General features: G+C 39.0%; 1 protein-coding gene across 1 annotated transcript in view; it reads right to left on the bottom strand.

Moving 5' to 3' along the window:
* The window catches only part of LOC306882184 (ribosomal protein S6 kinase alpha-2), a 59,999-nt gene that overhangs the window by 24,938 nt on the left and 20,651 nt on the right, over positions 1 to 14,410 (bottom strand). The window contains exons 6-10 of the mRNA XM_079436657.1: positions 9,478 to 9,584; positions 7,157 to 7,194; positions 6,902 to 7,044; positions 3,532 to 3,602; positions 3,236 to 3,324 (exon numbers count right to left, since the gene is read on the bottom strand). Coding sequence (XP_079292783.1) covers positions 3,236 to 3,324; positions 3,532 to 3,602; positions 6,902 to 7,044; positions 7,157 to 7,194; positions 9,478 to 9,584 — 448 coding nt within the window. The remainder of the gene's footprint in view (positions 1 to 3,235; positions 3,325 to 3,531; positions 3,603 to 6,901; positions 7,045 to 7,156; positions 7,195 to 9,477; positions 9,585 to 14,410) is intronic.

The raw sequence follows: 14,410 nt of genomic DNA, 5'->3' as shown, positions 1-14,410 counted from the left end.
GACAGGAACGCATCGTTAGTGCAGATTTAAGCACATCTAGACCGAGCAAACGTCTCGCAGTAAAGAAAGAAGGAAATATATCACAAAAGCAGACTTTTTCATGACTCAGAAAATGATAAAAATGTGTTCTCATCTCGTGCAGCAGAAGTGGTTCAGTCACAATTCTGCATTTATAACTGCATGAGAGGATAATATAAGCTGTAGCTCTCCTGCTGACATGTTGCAAGCTTAATTTAACATCACAACTGACAAATGTATGGAATACTCGGAGAACTCAAGGAGCAGAAGGCCTGCGATCATAAACCGAGGTTGCTTTGTTTCTTCTCGATAGGTGAGTAACACCGGACACGTCGTACCGCAGCAGCTAAAGTCTGCCTACACTGGACGCGACAAAGCGACCGTTGAAAATGATTTGAAATTTGTGTCAGCAAGTCAAAAATAGAACGCGGCAGCAGTTTTGCTTTGTTTTACAGATCTAATCGTTGCCTGGGTTGCGTAGGCTACTTATGTGTGGGGCAGAGCTATCAAAATAGGGACGAGACCCTTTTGGGGTAGGGGCGTGTTAGTTTTGGTGATTTCAAAAATCGCTTACCCTACCTTTAATTTATTTACATTTTTGCATTTCTGCTGCAAGTCTTATAAAAAGGCCATCTTGAAAACGGTGAATTACCACTTTAACAACCTCAGAGCTCATGGTAGATCTGTCCTAAAAGGTGCACATATTATCACTAAAATCCTTTTCTCGCTGAACAAAATGAATAGGATTTTTCTTTCAGTAAACCTACTGTTGCGCTCTATTACACCTCATTAACTATTCCATTTTCATTTTACCATTCAAACTATGTTAGTAGTCCTACACGAGCGACTCAGGACCTGGCTGGCATGTATACAACTAATCTGAGACAAAAGAATATTAACCCACATGTCAACACAAGGTCTCGATGGCATTTATCTCTGCCTTATAAATTATGGATAAAATGATTCACCCAGCTAAATTCAATCTCGGCTTTGACAAACATTCAGTAGCAGCGTCTGGAAGTCTGTCTGCAGTCATTCACACAGGAAATCATCTCTGACTAAAATGAGATTCATGCCCACTGCTGCTGTCGTAAGAACAATGTACAATTGCTTCATACTATTTTCAACTAAAAGAGGTATCACTGTGACCATCTGATACATTTATTGTGCTCAGCATTTCATATTGATTACACTCCTACTGGAATAAACAGCTTAAATCAGTGATTTGCTGGTCTTTGATGGCCCCTAGGCAATTGAAATAAGCTCTTCTCATCTGTTATTTTATGTTGCTTGTTTTTGTTCTTCTAAATACATTAACGCAGTCCAAAATAAGGTTTTAGCTAAGACATAAATAATATAAGAAATATTTAATCGCATGTGCTACAAGAAATAGTGTCTAAATTTGTCTATTTTTTCTTCCTAAAAACACTCTAATGTTTCTTAAAAGAATCATCAAGGAACCAAAACACCTAAGTGGAATTGAAATAAGACCCAGAATCATTAAATTCTTTGTGATTCCCATCCTTACAGTTACAAAGATACAAAAATATGGTGTTCATTTTAAAGTCAGTCAGAGGTCATCATGATTCCTCTCAGTTGGACAATAAATGAAAAACACCAAGCCAGTGGTGTAGCCACTATGTAATAATAGAGCCTTCTGAGTGCACTAAAGGGCTGAGCTTATTAAAATGCTTCAAGATAACTTTGTGTTTGTTAGAGCTTCTGCTTATTTGCATTTGTACTATCTGCAGACAAACATTAAATGACTCCAAAAAGTGGGAGGAAAAGACAAACAAAAGAAAGAGAATTGTGAGTGAAGAACTCAAATAGTAGGACTTCCATGGAAGGTCTTTCGAGCTTTGCAAGAATTATAATTTTTTTTGATTTTCTCACTAAAGCTTATAAATCACATATGACCATTAATATCATAGACAACAAAAAAGTATAACAGTTTTGTAGCGATGTAGTAGTGGTACTTTGGTATTCCAAAAAAAAAAAGATTGGTCACTACTAATTGATGTTATGCTGGTTAATGTAAATGTTGAAAAAGGAGTGTTGAAGAGGATCCTAGTAAACAGCTGTTCCTTTAATAAACAGGCTAAACAGAGAGTACTAGGAAAACCGCAGAAGAACAACATTCTACCAAAAAAAGAACAAACAAAAAAAAAAACACATACAATGGACTGAACCAAACAGAGGGTATATATACACACACAGGTTGAACAAGATAATTAACCAGACACAGGTGGAAGACAAACAACAATAGTCAAACCAAGGCAAAACAAGAGAAAAACGTCTCGGTTGCGTACGTAACCCTCAAACCCACGACCTTTGGGTTACAAGTCCAACTCTCTATCCATTAGGCCACGACTAATGGATAGAGAGTTGGACTTTTAACCCAAAGGTTGCAGGTTCGACTCTCAGGTCCGGCAGGGATTGCAGGTGGGGGGAGTGAATAACCAACACTCTCTCCACACTCAATACCACGACTGAGGTAAGACCATTGAGCAAGGCACCGAACCCCCAACTGCTCCCCGGGCTCCGCAGCATTGGCTGCCCACTGCTCTGGGTGTGTGTTCACTACTGTGTGTACACTTGGATGGGTTAAATGTAGAGCACAGATTCAGAGTATGGGTCACACACACCACTTCCCTTTCCCTAATGTTGTAACGACATAACTCCTAGTGGCCAACATATAGGGAACCCAAATTACATTTACAGATAAACAAAAAAGTTTAAGTTCCACACTATTTGATACCATTTAAATCAACTACATTAAAAAATTGCAACCTTACAATGATAATATAATACAGTACATTAATATGGACCAGGGTTCCTCAAATCTTTCCCTGGAGGTCCAATCTGCTGCAGAGTTTAGCTCCAACCCTGATCAAACTCACCTACCTGTGATTTTCTAATGATCTTGAAGACTCTGATTAGCATGCTCAGGTGTGTTTGATTAGGGTTAGAGCTAAACTCTGCAGGAATGGTCCAGATTTGAGGATCCCTGATATAGACCAACCAAACTAATTTTTCATCTAAAATATGGTAGAAATATCACTTTAATGTAGCAATGGCAGGTTATGACTTTTTACAGTTTTAGACTGGAAAATCCTCTTGGCTGGATTAGGGTGGTCTTATGGAGGAGAGACTGAAGCCAGGTGAATTGAATATTAGTTGGTTTAAGGCAGTGTTTGGTGCATGTACGGTAGCCTACCTAATCTATTGGAAGGGTTTCTTTTGAAAAGAGCCCGCAGTAAACTCTGGACTTCTGGGCTGAGGAACTGCGGCATGCCGAGTTTTGCCCTGAGCAAAAAAACAAAAAAACAAAAAACATTAAATCTGTTATTTATTTCTGAAAATAAATGAGACTGCGATACATAGCCACAAACATCACAAATCATCTTGACAGATTCATTTGTGAGGACAACTTTAGAATTACAAATCTTTAAACCAAGAAAAAAAAAAAAAACAGACTGTAAGAAAATGCACAAATACAACAATAATTCTTACTTGAGAATAAGTGCCATTGTCTCTTTGCGGTCTTTGCCTTGAAATGGCAGGGATCCAGTCAGCATTTCAAACTGGAGACAGTAATAGAAACATCAGGCTTTGCTCTAGCAAGTTTATTTACGGATGATACAATGAGAGAAGTGTGTATTCAGCACTGCTGCACAGTAACAGCGCATACTGTGAAACCAAATCTGTCTCAGCGTGCTCACTCTTATGTAACACTTTTCCCTGTGAGTGAATTCATTTTAAGGCTGGGTTAATGCTGTGGATATTTAGAAGTGAGCCAGTTAAATGGGCTGTTTTTAAAGAGAGATTCCACAACAATTTCACCAAACAACAACTCAGGTCAAATTAATTTATACTTAGAGCTGGGTGATAATACAGTTTAAAATGATCTACTAAAGTAGAGCTTAGAGAACTTTGAATGCAACACTAATCAATCAATTTAATCCTATAAACAGTCAGTTTGTCCTGCATTCACTGTCAAACTTTTAACGGTTATCTGGTTAATGTCTGTACCACAAAAGGTCATGTTGCGGAGCCAGTTGTGTTTTGTCTGCCCAATGGGTCAAGGTTTGGCTGTGTATTATGGTCCAGTAAGCCCCCATTGGTAGATTTGGTGGGTGCAGCTAGTCGAGCATAAATTATACTTCACCTTAAACATTTTTAATTAGAAGTCTCATCTCAACATTAATCACAAGCTCTTAAAATCAGGTGTTGTATCCATCTGAGCTCTTGATACCTATAAGTGTGCACCTCTTCAAAAATGATTTTCTCCAACAATGGCTGTGAGTCAGTTGCTTCTGAGGAAATGGAAATTCTCAGAGGACGTACCTTCATCTAGAATCAATTACCGGCAACAGCTCAGGGCAATAATAAAAGGTGTTTTTGCCTAAGCAGATCTTTTTTGAATTTAATAGAAGAATCTATGGCCCAGTGCAGCAGCAAGAAGAGATCTACTGATGTATATCTTGTGAGGAAGTGTCCGATAAATGTGATTTTGCTAAGTGTTTTGTTTGTTTAGTTACAGGTAGCAACTCTTCCTAATGCTGTGTTTCACTCAAAGTCAGATATATTGGGTGAGGGAGTGAGGATAGGTGGGGATGTTGGATTGATATGTGTTTTCATGTTCTCATTCCTGTTTGTATATTGTACAACAACAAAAAAGCAGTTAGACATGGAATATTCCTACTTAACAAATGGTGACCAGACTTCTGAAGTGGAAACTGGAGACATTTCCCAGTTTAGTGTTCAAAATATCACTGAAATCTCACTTATTATCTGAATTAAAAATGGGGACATTTTTGTGTTTTTTTCATTTTTTTCAACTAGCTACACATTGCAGAGTTTCTGGATTGACAACAGTATTCAAATGCGGGATTTAATCTGAAAATGTAATGTTTGACAGTGAAAAAAATATGATACTGTATGATAAAATAGGTAAGTCCATTAAGTTTTGCTAAATAATACACCTGCCACTTGTTCTATGAAATGTGTGTTGTTTCTTTGCTCTTTGTGTATTTCTGTGCTCTTCAAAGAACCACAACTTTTTATAAGGAGGACTGCTTTTTTGTATATGTTGTGTATCTAACTGGAAGAATAAACTTGAGACGGAACGGAACTCAAAATGTGTTGTTATCCTAAAAACAGCTTATATTGAAGCCAATCTGCCAAAACGACAACTTTAGAAATGTACCCCTCTATGATGTAATAGTGTGGCTAAACACCACCTCTGCAGAAGATGATCAACGCCTGCTTCTACATCGCTGCCTGTTTAGCCCCACCCACTGATTCACACATGTAGTGTTGACGAATGCACAGGTCTACACAGAAACCAAATCATAAAGATGACTCTGAAGACAACAAGACACTGTGCAGTGCCAAGCTGTGGAAAAACAGTCGTTACATCGCCTACCTTCTGATCCCAATCTGTTAGGAAAGAGTGAATTAACTAAATAAAATTAAATAAAGATCCAGACTGCATCAGTAAGAACTCAGTCCTTTGTTCACTTCATTTTACCGCACATTCATTTACAAACAAAGCACAATTTGACGCAGTATTTTCAGAGAGATTGAAACTAAAAGACGATGCTGTGCCAACTATATTAGATCAAACAGTAATGTTGCAGTACATAAGTGTAAGTAACTGTTTTTATTACGTGATTACTATTGCCTTGTCTCTTCTTACAGATCGTTTGATGTGTATTGAGTTATTTATGAGTTGATATGTATTGAGTTATTTATTTTTGACCAAAATCATAGCAGTGTCCATCTGTGAAGGACGTAGACTGTCAAACACACAACGAGTCTACAATCCGCCACACCTATTCAAACAGAGTGTTCAGATGAGGGGGGGTTAAGAACAGGACAGAAAATAGCCTGTTACTTTTTGTCACGGCTCTGGAAGAGAGATGAGGCGAGGACTCAAGTGCAGGAGAATGGTGGGTCTTTTAATAATAAAATGAAACAAAAACTGAACAAAAACCACCCCGAGGGGGAAAAACAGGCAGGCAGAGAACTGCAGTACATGTAAACATACCCACACACGACTATAAACATCTGACATGAAATAACGAAACAGCACAGGACTGCAGACACCAGGAGAATAAATAGGGAGACAAACGAGGAGGACACTGGTGAAGTCACTGAAACAATAATGAGATAACAAGAAGGGCGGGGTCAGACAATAGACAGGAGAGCACAAACCACAAACAACAAGCCACATGCTCAAACAAACACCCAGTGACATCTGGTGGCCAACCAGGGCACACCAGCAGGACCGTGACACTTTTAAATTATGAGTTTTTTGATGTAAATACCCCTTTAAAAGTTTATATTGGAACATTGGTAGCTTCAAGTAAATATGATTGAATGTTCCCTTTGTGTTCATTTATTAAAAAAGCAGTAAGTGTTCAATATGTCTAGATTATTACGATATTATTGTCAATATTCTATCTATCTAGATCACGTCTTTTTCATGGGGCAAAAATCACCGTTTTAACTTTTTGAAAAAATATCAAGATATACATTTTTAGCTATATCACCCAGCCCTATTATACACCTTTTTAAATTTGCATTTTTGCCTTCAAGTGAAAAAAAATAAAATAAATGCAGTCACCATGTACAATTTTCAGTTGAATGGAATGCAGCATAGTAAGGGTAGTTCATGCCTTAAAATAACATTAAAACATAGTCAAACTAATGTAATGTGCTTTATAATTTTGCACCAAACTGGGCTGTGGGAACCCCACAGAGTTGCGGCCACATTATCCTTCAGCCCCAGGCTAGTGCTACACACGCTCATAACACTAAAACACTGCAGTGCTCACATAGCCCACTATGATCCTTCACAATCTGCAAGGACACTTACCATTAAGACACCAAAGGACCACCAGTCAGCACTTTGAGTGTGACCTCGTCTATTAACCACCTCTGGGGCCATGTACTCGATGGTCCCGCAGAACGAGTATGCTCGTTTGTCATGGTCGATTGCCTCTTTGCTCAGGCCAAAATCTGAGAGAGCAGAGAAGATATTAAACCATCAACATGCGGCGCCTTCGATCGATGACAAACATAAAGAGTTGGGACATGTGGTGAGAGCAAATGAAACAAAAATCCTGCTTACCTGTGATTTTTATGTGGCCTTCTTCATCAAGGAGAATGCTGGGAAGGTGAAACAACAATGGATTACATTTCATTTGTATAATATGATATAGAGAGCAGCTACAGAATTAAAATGAGATACAGAGGACATTTATTAACTTGCATGCATTCATTAGTTATTTTTTTAAATTAAATATTTAATTCATAAGATTATGCATGAAAAGACATTATAAAAAATATAATAACATAACTTTACTGTTATCCTGAAATAGGATTCATCATGTTACACTTTCTTTTTTAAAGTGTTCAAAGTGTTTTTCATTAATTAATATATTTATTTTTACAGAGACAATGCATTTTTGAAATCTCTCTCCAACCAACCTAGAACAGACTAGTTTAGAAGAAACATACAATCACCTAAAATAAAAAGAACAGTAGTAATAAATACAGTGGTGGCAAAATGTTTGGAAATGTAAACTTTCCAACACTACAGCAAAAAAACAGAAATAACTGACCATTTTTTTAGATGGTGAAAATACTAGTGTTCTAATAATTCTGGCCACCACTGTATATGTAAATGCAATAATAATATCATTAAATGAAATAAGAAATAAACATGAATATACATAAAAATACCACAATCAAGGATATCATATTTCAACAAGGTAAATGCTCCACTTCCTTTAATGCTCTTGTGTAGGGGTGAAAAGATTGAGAATATATTTATATTAATGAATGTACTGGTGCAGTGTCCTTTGGATTGCTTCTGCCTATATGCCATTAATCACCTATGACAGGTCTCAGAACAGCGTGCCCTTAAGAGAAATAGAGCGCTCCAGCGAGACCTATTCTCAGGACACCCCCATTTTCACCTTCTTAGACGAGAGCCAGAAGGAAAAGCTCTTCTAGTGTATGGAGTTTCATTATTTCCAGCAAAGAATCTCCCACAAGAGCTAATTCAGAGTGCAGGTGAGCTTGGTTTTGGCCCATTGTTGATATGAGAGAGACAAGCCATGAAAGAGCATTACTGCAAGTGGGAGCACAGGAGGGATTCTATTAAGGGGCTAGTAGTCATTCATCACGGCACAACAATAAGGATATTTTTCTGCTGGTCTAGGTCAGGAATGGTTCTTAAGAATGACATTGATTGTACTAGCCTACTCATGTGGTTGCCTTGTTTACTACAATGAATACAACAATGGAAAAGCTTAATGATACATTTATCGTTTTCTCTAAGAGGTCTCTTTCTTCTTCTTTTTTGGAGCACAAACATCTCACAGGCCTACAGGTGTGCTAGATTATACAATACTGTAGTAGTAATATACTATACACTAGCATTCAGTAGTTTTGGGTTCACAGTTTTAAAACAAGTCTATTTTGCTCACCATGGCTGTATTTATTTGATCAGAGGTAGGCTACAGTGAAATATTACAATTCACTACATTTTAAAATGTTATGTTGCTAGTTTTATAATGTTGTAATATTTAATATACAACCCAATAAATTCATTTTTATAAACCTCTTATCTTTTGGAATGTAAGACAAGTATAGAATTTTCATGTAACACCCCCCCCCCCCCTTTTTTTTTTTTTTTACAAAAACAATCAAACAAACAAACAATTTGCTATATATGATTTGCATATGAACTGCCCATCATGTTACTCCAAGAATAAAAACAATGGCATAAACATTGCTGATTACAAATATTTTCACTGGTCATTCTCGCAATTACATAAAATGCATCTAGATTAGCCAGCTACATGATGTTAAATATGTGCGTAAATCAGCAGAAGTTAGAAAAATATTCAGCACATACGACAATATAAAATGTTTGAAGAATAAACACTTGTACTTAATAAGCCTCGACATGGATGAAACTCTCACACACCAATCCCGGACCATCAGGTCATCTTTACTGTTGAGCCCTGCACACATTTCAGTGTAATGTAAGGGAATAATCTTTGACAAGCACTCTGAATCCAGTAGAAGGACACAACACAGATGCTGCTGTAACTGCACCGAAGAAACAGGAGCAGCACAGGAAGCTCTCTGGGGGGTTGCATCACCCAGTTTGAACCTCTGAATTATGACTGTAATTACATGAGAGTTTTACAGAGTTCTTTTGACTCTAATCCAGATGTGGATTATACCGCTGCTTGAAAATGCAGGATTTAAGCCCTCCTGAACATTACGTCCAATCTAGGTCGTGCTGAGGTTATCAACACAAGATCACTCTTGTGGCCTTAAGGCATAAGGTCACTATCTAGGGCACTTAAACTGGCTACAGTGTAAATTAGAACACATGATTTCTATTTACTGATAAAACATGGGGTTTGGTCTTACTTCTCTGGTTTAAGATCACGGTAGATGATGCCCAGACTATGAAGATGATCCAAAGCCAAGGCCAACTCAGCCAAATAGAACTTCACATCTTCCTCAGTAAACATTACCTAGAAAGAAAAAAAATACATAACATAAATAACTAATTTTCATTTAGCTAATGCTTTTACAGAAATCCAAATCCCTTTAGGATTAGGGATTTGAACAAGGCCCTAACCAGAACGTTTTGTCATGTAATTCGTCCCACGCAGTTTGTGCTATGGACATAAATCATACCTCAAATCATGCGGCTTATTTGAAGAGAGGTGTATGATTACTTTTCTTAGAAATTAGGCTTATGATTTTCACCTGGAGAAAAAATATTTGCATTGAAGGAGGGATCCAAGCATCCACAACACCAAAATCTAGATTTTCATTTAAAATCTACAATATAAATTAACAGGAATCCAGCTCTCTTGGGCTTGTGGATAAATAATTTAACGAGTCAACCTCGATGTGAAATGATGATTGCGTGCCATTTCTTAAAACAGCATTTTCAATTGGCTTAGTTCTGAGTTATAAATAAATGTATATGCAGCAAGACTCTGTACCTGCAGTTCATCAAATCAAATGGGAATCATATTTACGGCAATGCACTTGCAATAGAAGGCGGTTGTAAATAACCCAGCATATTCCTTTAATGCAAAACCTGTCCAGTTGACAAATCTTTAATAAAACCGCGGTGACACATTGTGTTCTTATATTTGGAAGTCCAAAAACTGCTCTTTTCCAAGCTAATTTCAATCACCGGGAGATTTATTTAGACTGTGCGGAGAGCATCAGGGGACAGACAGTGCCATATTGAGGAGAGTAGATTGGCGTAACAAGTTCCAGCCAGGAAAGCAGCAGCTGTTGCAGCCAGATGAGAGATCTGAGCACCAGTGGTAATTAATTTACCTCTCACTTCCCAGGCACGGTTCTGTGCGGAGAATCCTGATTAAATCAAGTACACGAATATCTCGGTAAAAGTGCTCCAGTTTCTTATTAATTCACACTTACAGAGAGACTGATTAGTCAGAGGAAGTAAAAGTGCAGGAGTTGCTCTTTATGTGAAGTGTAGCTGTAGTTAGTTACACATTTGTGTCCAACAAAATGATCTGTAGAGGGAGATGAGAATGTCACTCACCCCATTAAAACTTGCATAGCACTAGCAAACTAGCAAAACACAGTTTATGGCTGTTAAGTACTGATTGAATGATTAAGGCTAAACTACTGTTACTTTGATATACAGGCAAGGATAATATAAGCATACAGACAATGTTATTGATATATTGCTTGTCATATTGTCTAACAGTCGGATTGTATGTGTATGAGTGAGCTGGTGTTTATTTGTTGGTACTCAGGGGTTAAATTGGGATTTGTTATGTGTGTGTGTGGGGGGGGGGGGGGGGGGGGGGGCTCTATGGTATAGAGCATATATATATATATGTAACAATGCCAACAATGTAGGTGATCTAATATGTATTTTAACTGATTTTAAAAATAAAAACTTTAGAACTTCCATTTTGAATTTTTACCTCAGTATGCTGAGTTTCTTAGTGTTGCACATTTTGATTTCTCCTGGAGAGACTGCGTGAACCTCGCCTCAGCAGCGAAACCTTATACTGTCAATACATGCATTATATACAGTAGCTATATCCACTATTCACCACTTACTCTAAATGTAATAAAATCAGAATAATACTTGCCTTTTGGTGTTTACATAGTTATTTTTGGTAAGTGATGTTTTAATCATGTTACTTGTCTGGCATTAATGAAGCGTTAATGTCAAGCCCTGGAGTATATGTGCCGGGGCCCAATTTAAACCCTGTTGGTACTATGTATAACGTAATTTTTAAGTGGATGTTGATTTTTATTGCATTGGGATATAATACAGTGTGTATTATGTATTACTTTGTATATGTATTATGCATAAATGAATTTATTTTATATTTTTAGGGTGACAATTTTATCATCAGTCCAGGGACTGAAGATGCAAAATAGCCTTCTGGCTAATTCTGGCACATTTTGTTCATCTATGTATTATTGATGTGCATTGTCCAAGTCAAATAAACCTGAAATAAAATAAACTATTTTAATGAAGCCTCTTCTGCTGATCAAGGCTGCATTTATTTGATTAAAAACACAGAAAAAAAACATGAATACTGTGAAATATTTTTGCAATTTAATGTTTTCTATTTTAAAATATAGTTTATTTTTATATGATGCAAAGCAGAATTTTCATCAGTCATTGATTACTACAGTCTTCAGTGTTACATAATCCTTCAGAAATCATTCTAATATACTGATTTGTTATCAATGTTGGAAACTGTTGTGCATCTTAATATTTTGGGAATTTGTGATACTTTTTTTCAGGATTCTTTGATGAATTCAAATTAGAAATATTTTGTAACAATATAGGTCTTTACTATCACTACAACCTTTTGAATGGTAATGTATATTGTTACAAAATGTTTCTATTTAAAAACAAAAAAAAAGGTTTTCGAGTGATTGATCGTAGTTGTGATTCAGTCTCCTTTTGCTGATTAAACACTTAAAACTTTCTAAAATTAAAGCAGTGAATTATTCAATAATTGAAAAAGGCCTTGGGGAGAGAAGTGATTTCAACAATTCATCTCTGATTGCATATAATCGTGTTATCCTAAGCAAAGTAGCCTATATGATGTACAATGGCACAAAGACCTCCACAAGCAATTAATAAAGACAACTATCTCTACGCAACCACACTGACGAAGAGTGACGTGCACAATAAAGCCCAGAAAGATGGAGAAAACGGGTTGTTTAGCTGAGCGAATGAGTATGGCCAATGAGTCACATTAATCAATGTCTGAAGGAAACGTCTGCTCCAGATAAGTGTGGGGCTGTTTTCAACAGAGAGGCCAGAAACTGGGGTGAAGTCATTCTACGTGCTGGAGCTTAGCTGGAGATTTTCAAACACAGAATAAAAAAAACACATCACAACCTGAGTGGGACAGTCCCACAGGAATAATGTGTGTAAACACGATCTAAACTGAATCTATAATGGTACATAACACAGTTTACATATTCTGAGGAAAATGTGAGCTTGTGTCATGTTGCTAGGGCATTCTGGGTAGCTATCAAGAAGTTCCGAGTGGTTGCAGCACTGACAGGCTGTTCTGAGAGGTTGCCTACTCACCCAAGTCAAAAGAGCCCACACAAGTCCCTATGATATTCTGAGGACTTTATAAACTCTGATATTATCCATTTTATCATCCATCACGGGAAAATCACAAGTCTGGGCATTAGCAATAGCACACATATCCTCAATAAGCTGCATGATTTGAGATATAATTCATGTCCGTAGCACAAATTACTCACCGAAGTTTAATACTTAGGCTTATGGGTTTGTTAAAATTATAAGTTTGAGCAGTAGTAATAATGGTGCTTGATTTAGCAAGCACTGATTTCCATAAACGGCACATCAAAATGAAGAATATGTACTCAGTATGAGGCATCTGTTGAGCTTTTCAAAATAAAATACTGGCCTTGTCATACTGAATGCAAATATAGAATTATTTATTGCTTTCAACCATAAATGCTTCTGTGCTTTGAACCTTCAGTGTACATGTCTGTAGCACAGGAATAGGTGTCATCACTGGGGCAGTCGTGGCCTAATGGATAGACGTCTCCAAATCAACTGGACCGACTGGGGATGGAGTCTCCGGGGAGCGCAGCTCGTGACAGCTCGTCGGCTGCCCGGTTGAGCAAGCCCGGAATGTGAATGGCATGAAGCGACCTCAGATGCTTCTGACTCCAGAGGAGGAGGTGGCGGGCGAGTTGCAACATGCGACGGGAGTGTAGACCACCTTGTCAGTTGATGTACGCAACGTTCGCAGTGTTGTCCATGCGGACCAGTACGTGCTTGCCTCGTAAGCGCCTCTTGAGATGAATCAAGGCCAGGAGCCATATGCCCCAGGAGCCTCTGAAATTGTTTCAGTTGGACCGCTGTCCTGTTCTTGAACGTATTCAAGCAGTTCAACACTGACTGAGCACGGTCCTGCACGAGGCACAGTGCCTTGGCCTGATGAACCTGCAACAACGCCATAGTGTGTAGGGCGAAAGCAGCTTAAGCATAAGCATAAGCATTGTCAGTCAGGGGAGGGGAGCAACGGATTTGGACACAATTGCATTGCAACCAACCGCTCCACCGGCGGGATCCCCGTATACCCCCGCGCTGCGCCACCGTCGAGGGTGGTGAGGGAGGACGAGCCACCGGATCGGTTTCGGGCAGTGAAAGGTGCCGTCCATGATCCAGTGAGCTCATCATGCACCTCCGGGAAGAAAGGTACCGGGCTTGGGCCCTGAGAACTAGCGCGAGCCACCCCGAGAAGCCAATCATCCAACCTTGAGGGTTCGGGACGCGGTGGAGGTTTCCACTCGAGCCCGACCCTCTCGGCGGCCCGGGCAAGCATAGCCAACATTTCCGAATCCGGCATCACCGGCCGCCCAGAAGGTGGCAGCGGTGCCGAAACATCATCTCCAGAAAGGAGATGCAGCGATCGACATCCGATCATCGGGGGGAGCACCAAAGGATACAAGTGGTACCCCACGAGAGGGTCCAGCCTGTTGCCTCGGCAACTCCACAGGCTGCGAAGTGCTGGTGGAAGGAGGAGCCCTCGGAGTTTGGTTCCTCGTAGGGGAATTCCTCACCGTCACCGTAAGACCAGTCTGGCTACTGTCAGAAGTAGCGCCCACCCGGCTGCTGCCAGGTGGAGCCCTAGATCTAGGCACGGGTACCCCGCACCTTTGCAGGAAACGGTGTCTGGTCCGCAACTCCGTGACGGTCATTTTCCCACAATGGGAACATGACTCGTCCACGAAAGCCGCCTCAGCGTGATTAACGCCCAGGCACAAGAGGCAGCGATCGTGACCATCA

This window comes from Barbus barbus, assembly GCF_936440315.1.
Source record: "Barbus barbus genome assembly, chromosome: 16".
Taxonomy (NCBI): domain Eukaryota; kingdom Metazoa; phylum Chordata; class Actinopteri; order Cypriniformes; family Cyprinidae; genus Barbus; species Barbus barbus.
The sequence above is the reverse complement of the archived record's forward strand: the minus strand, read 5'-3'. Positions and strand labels throughout refer to the sequence as shown.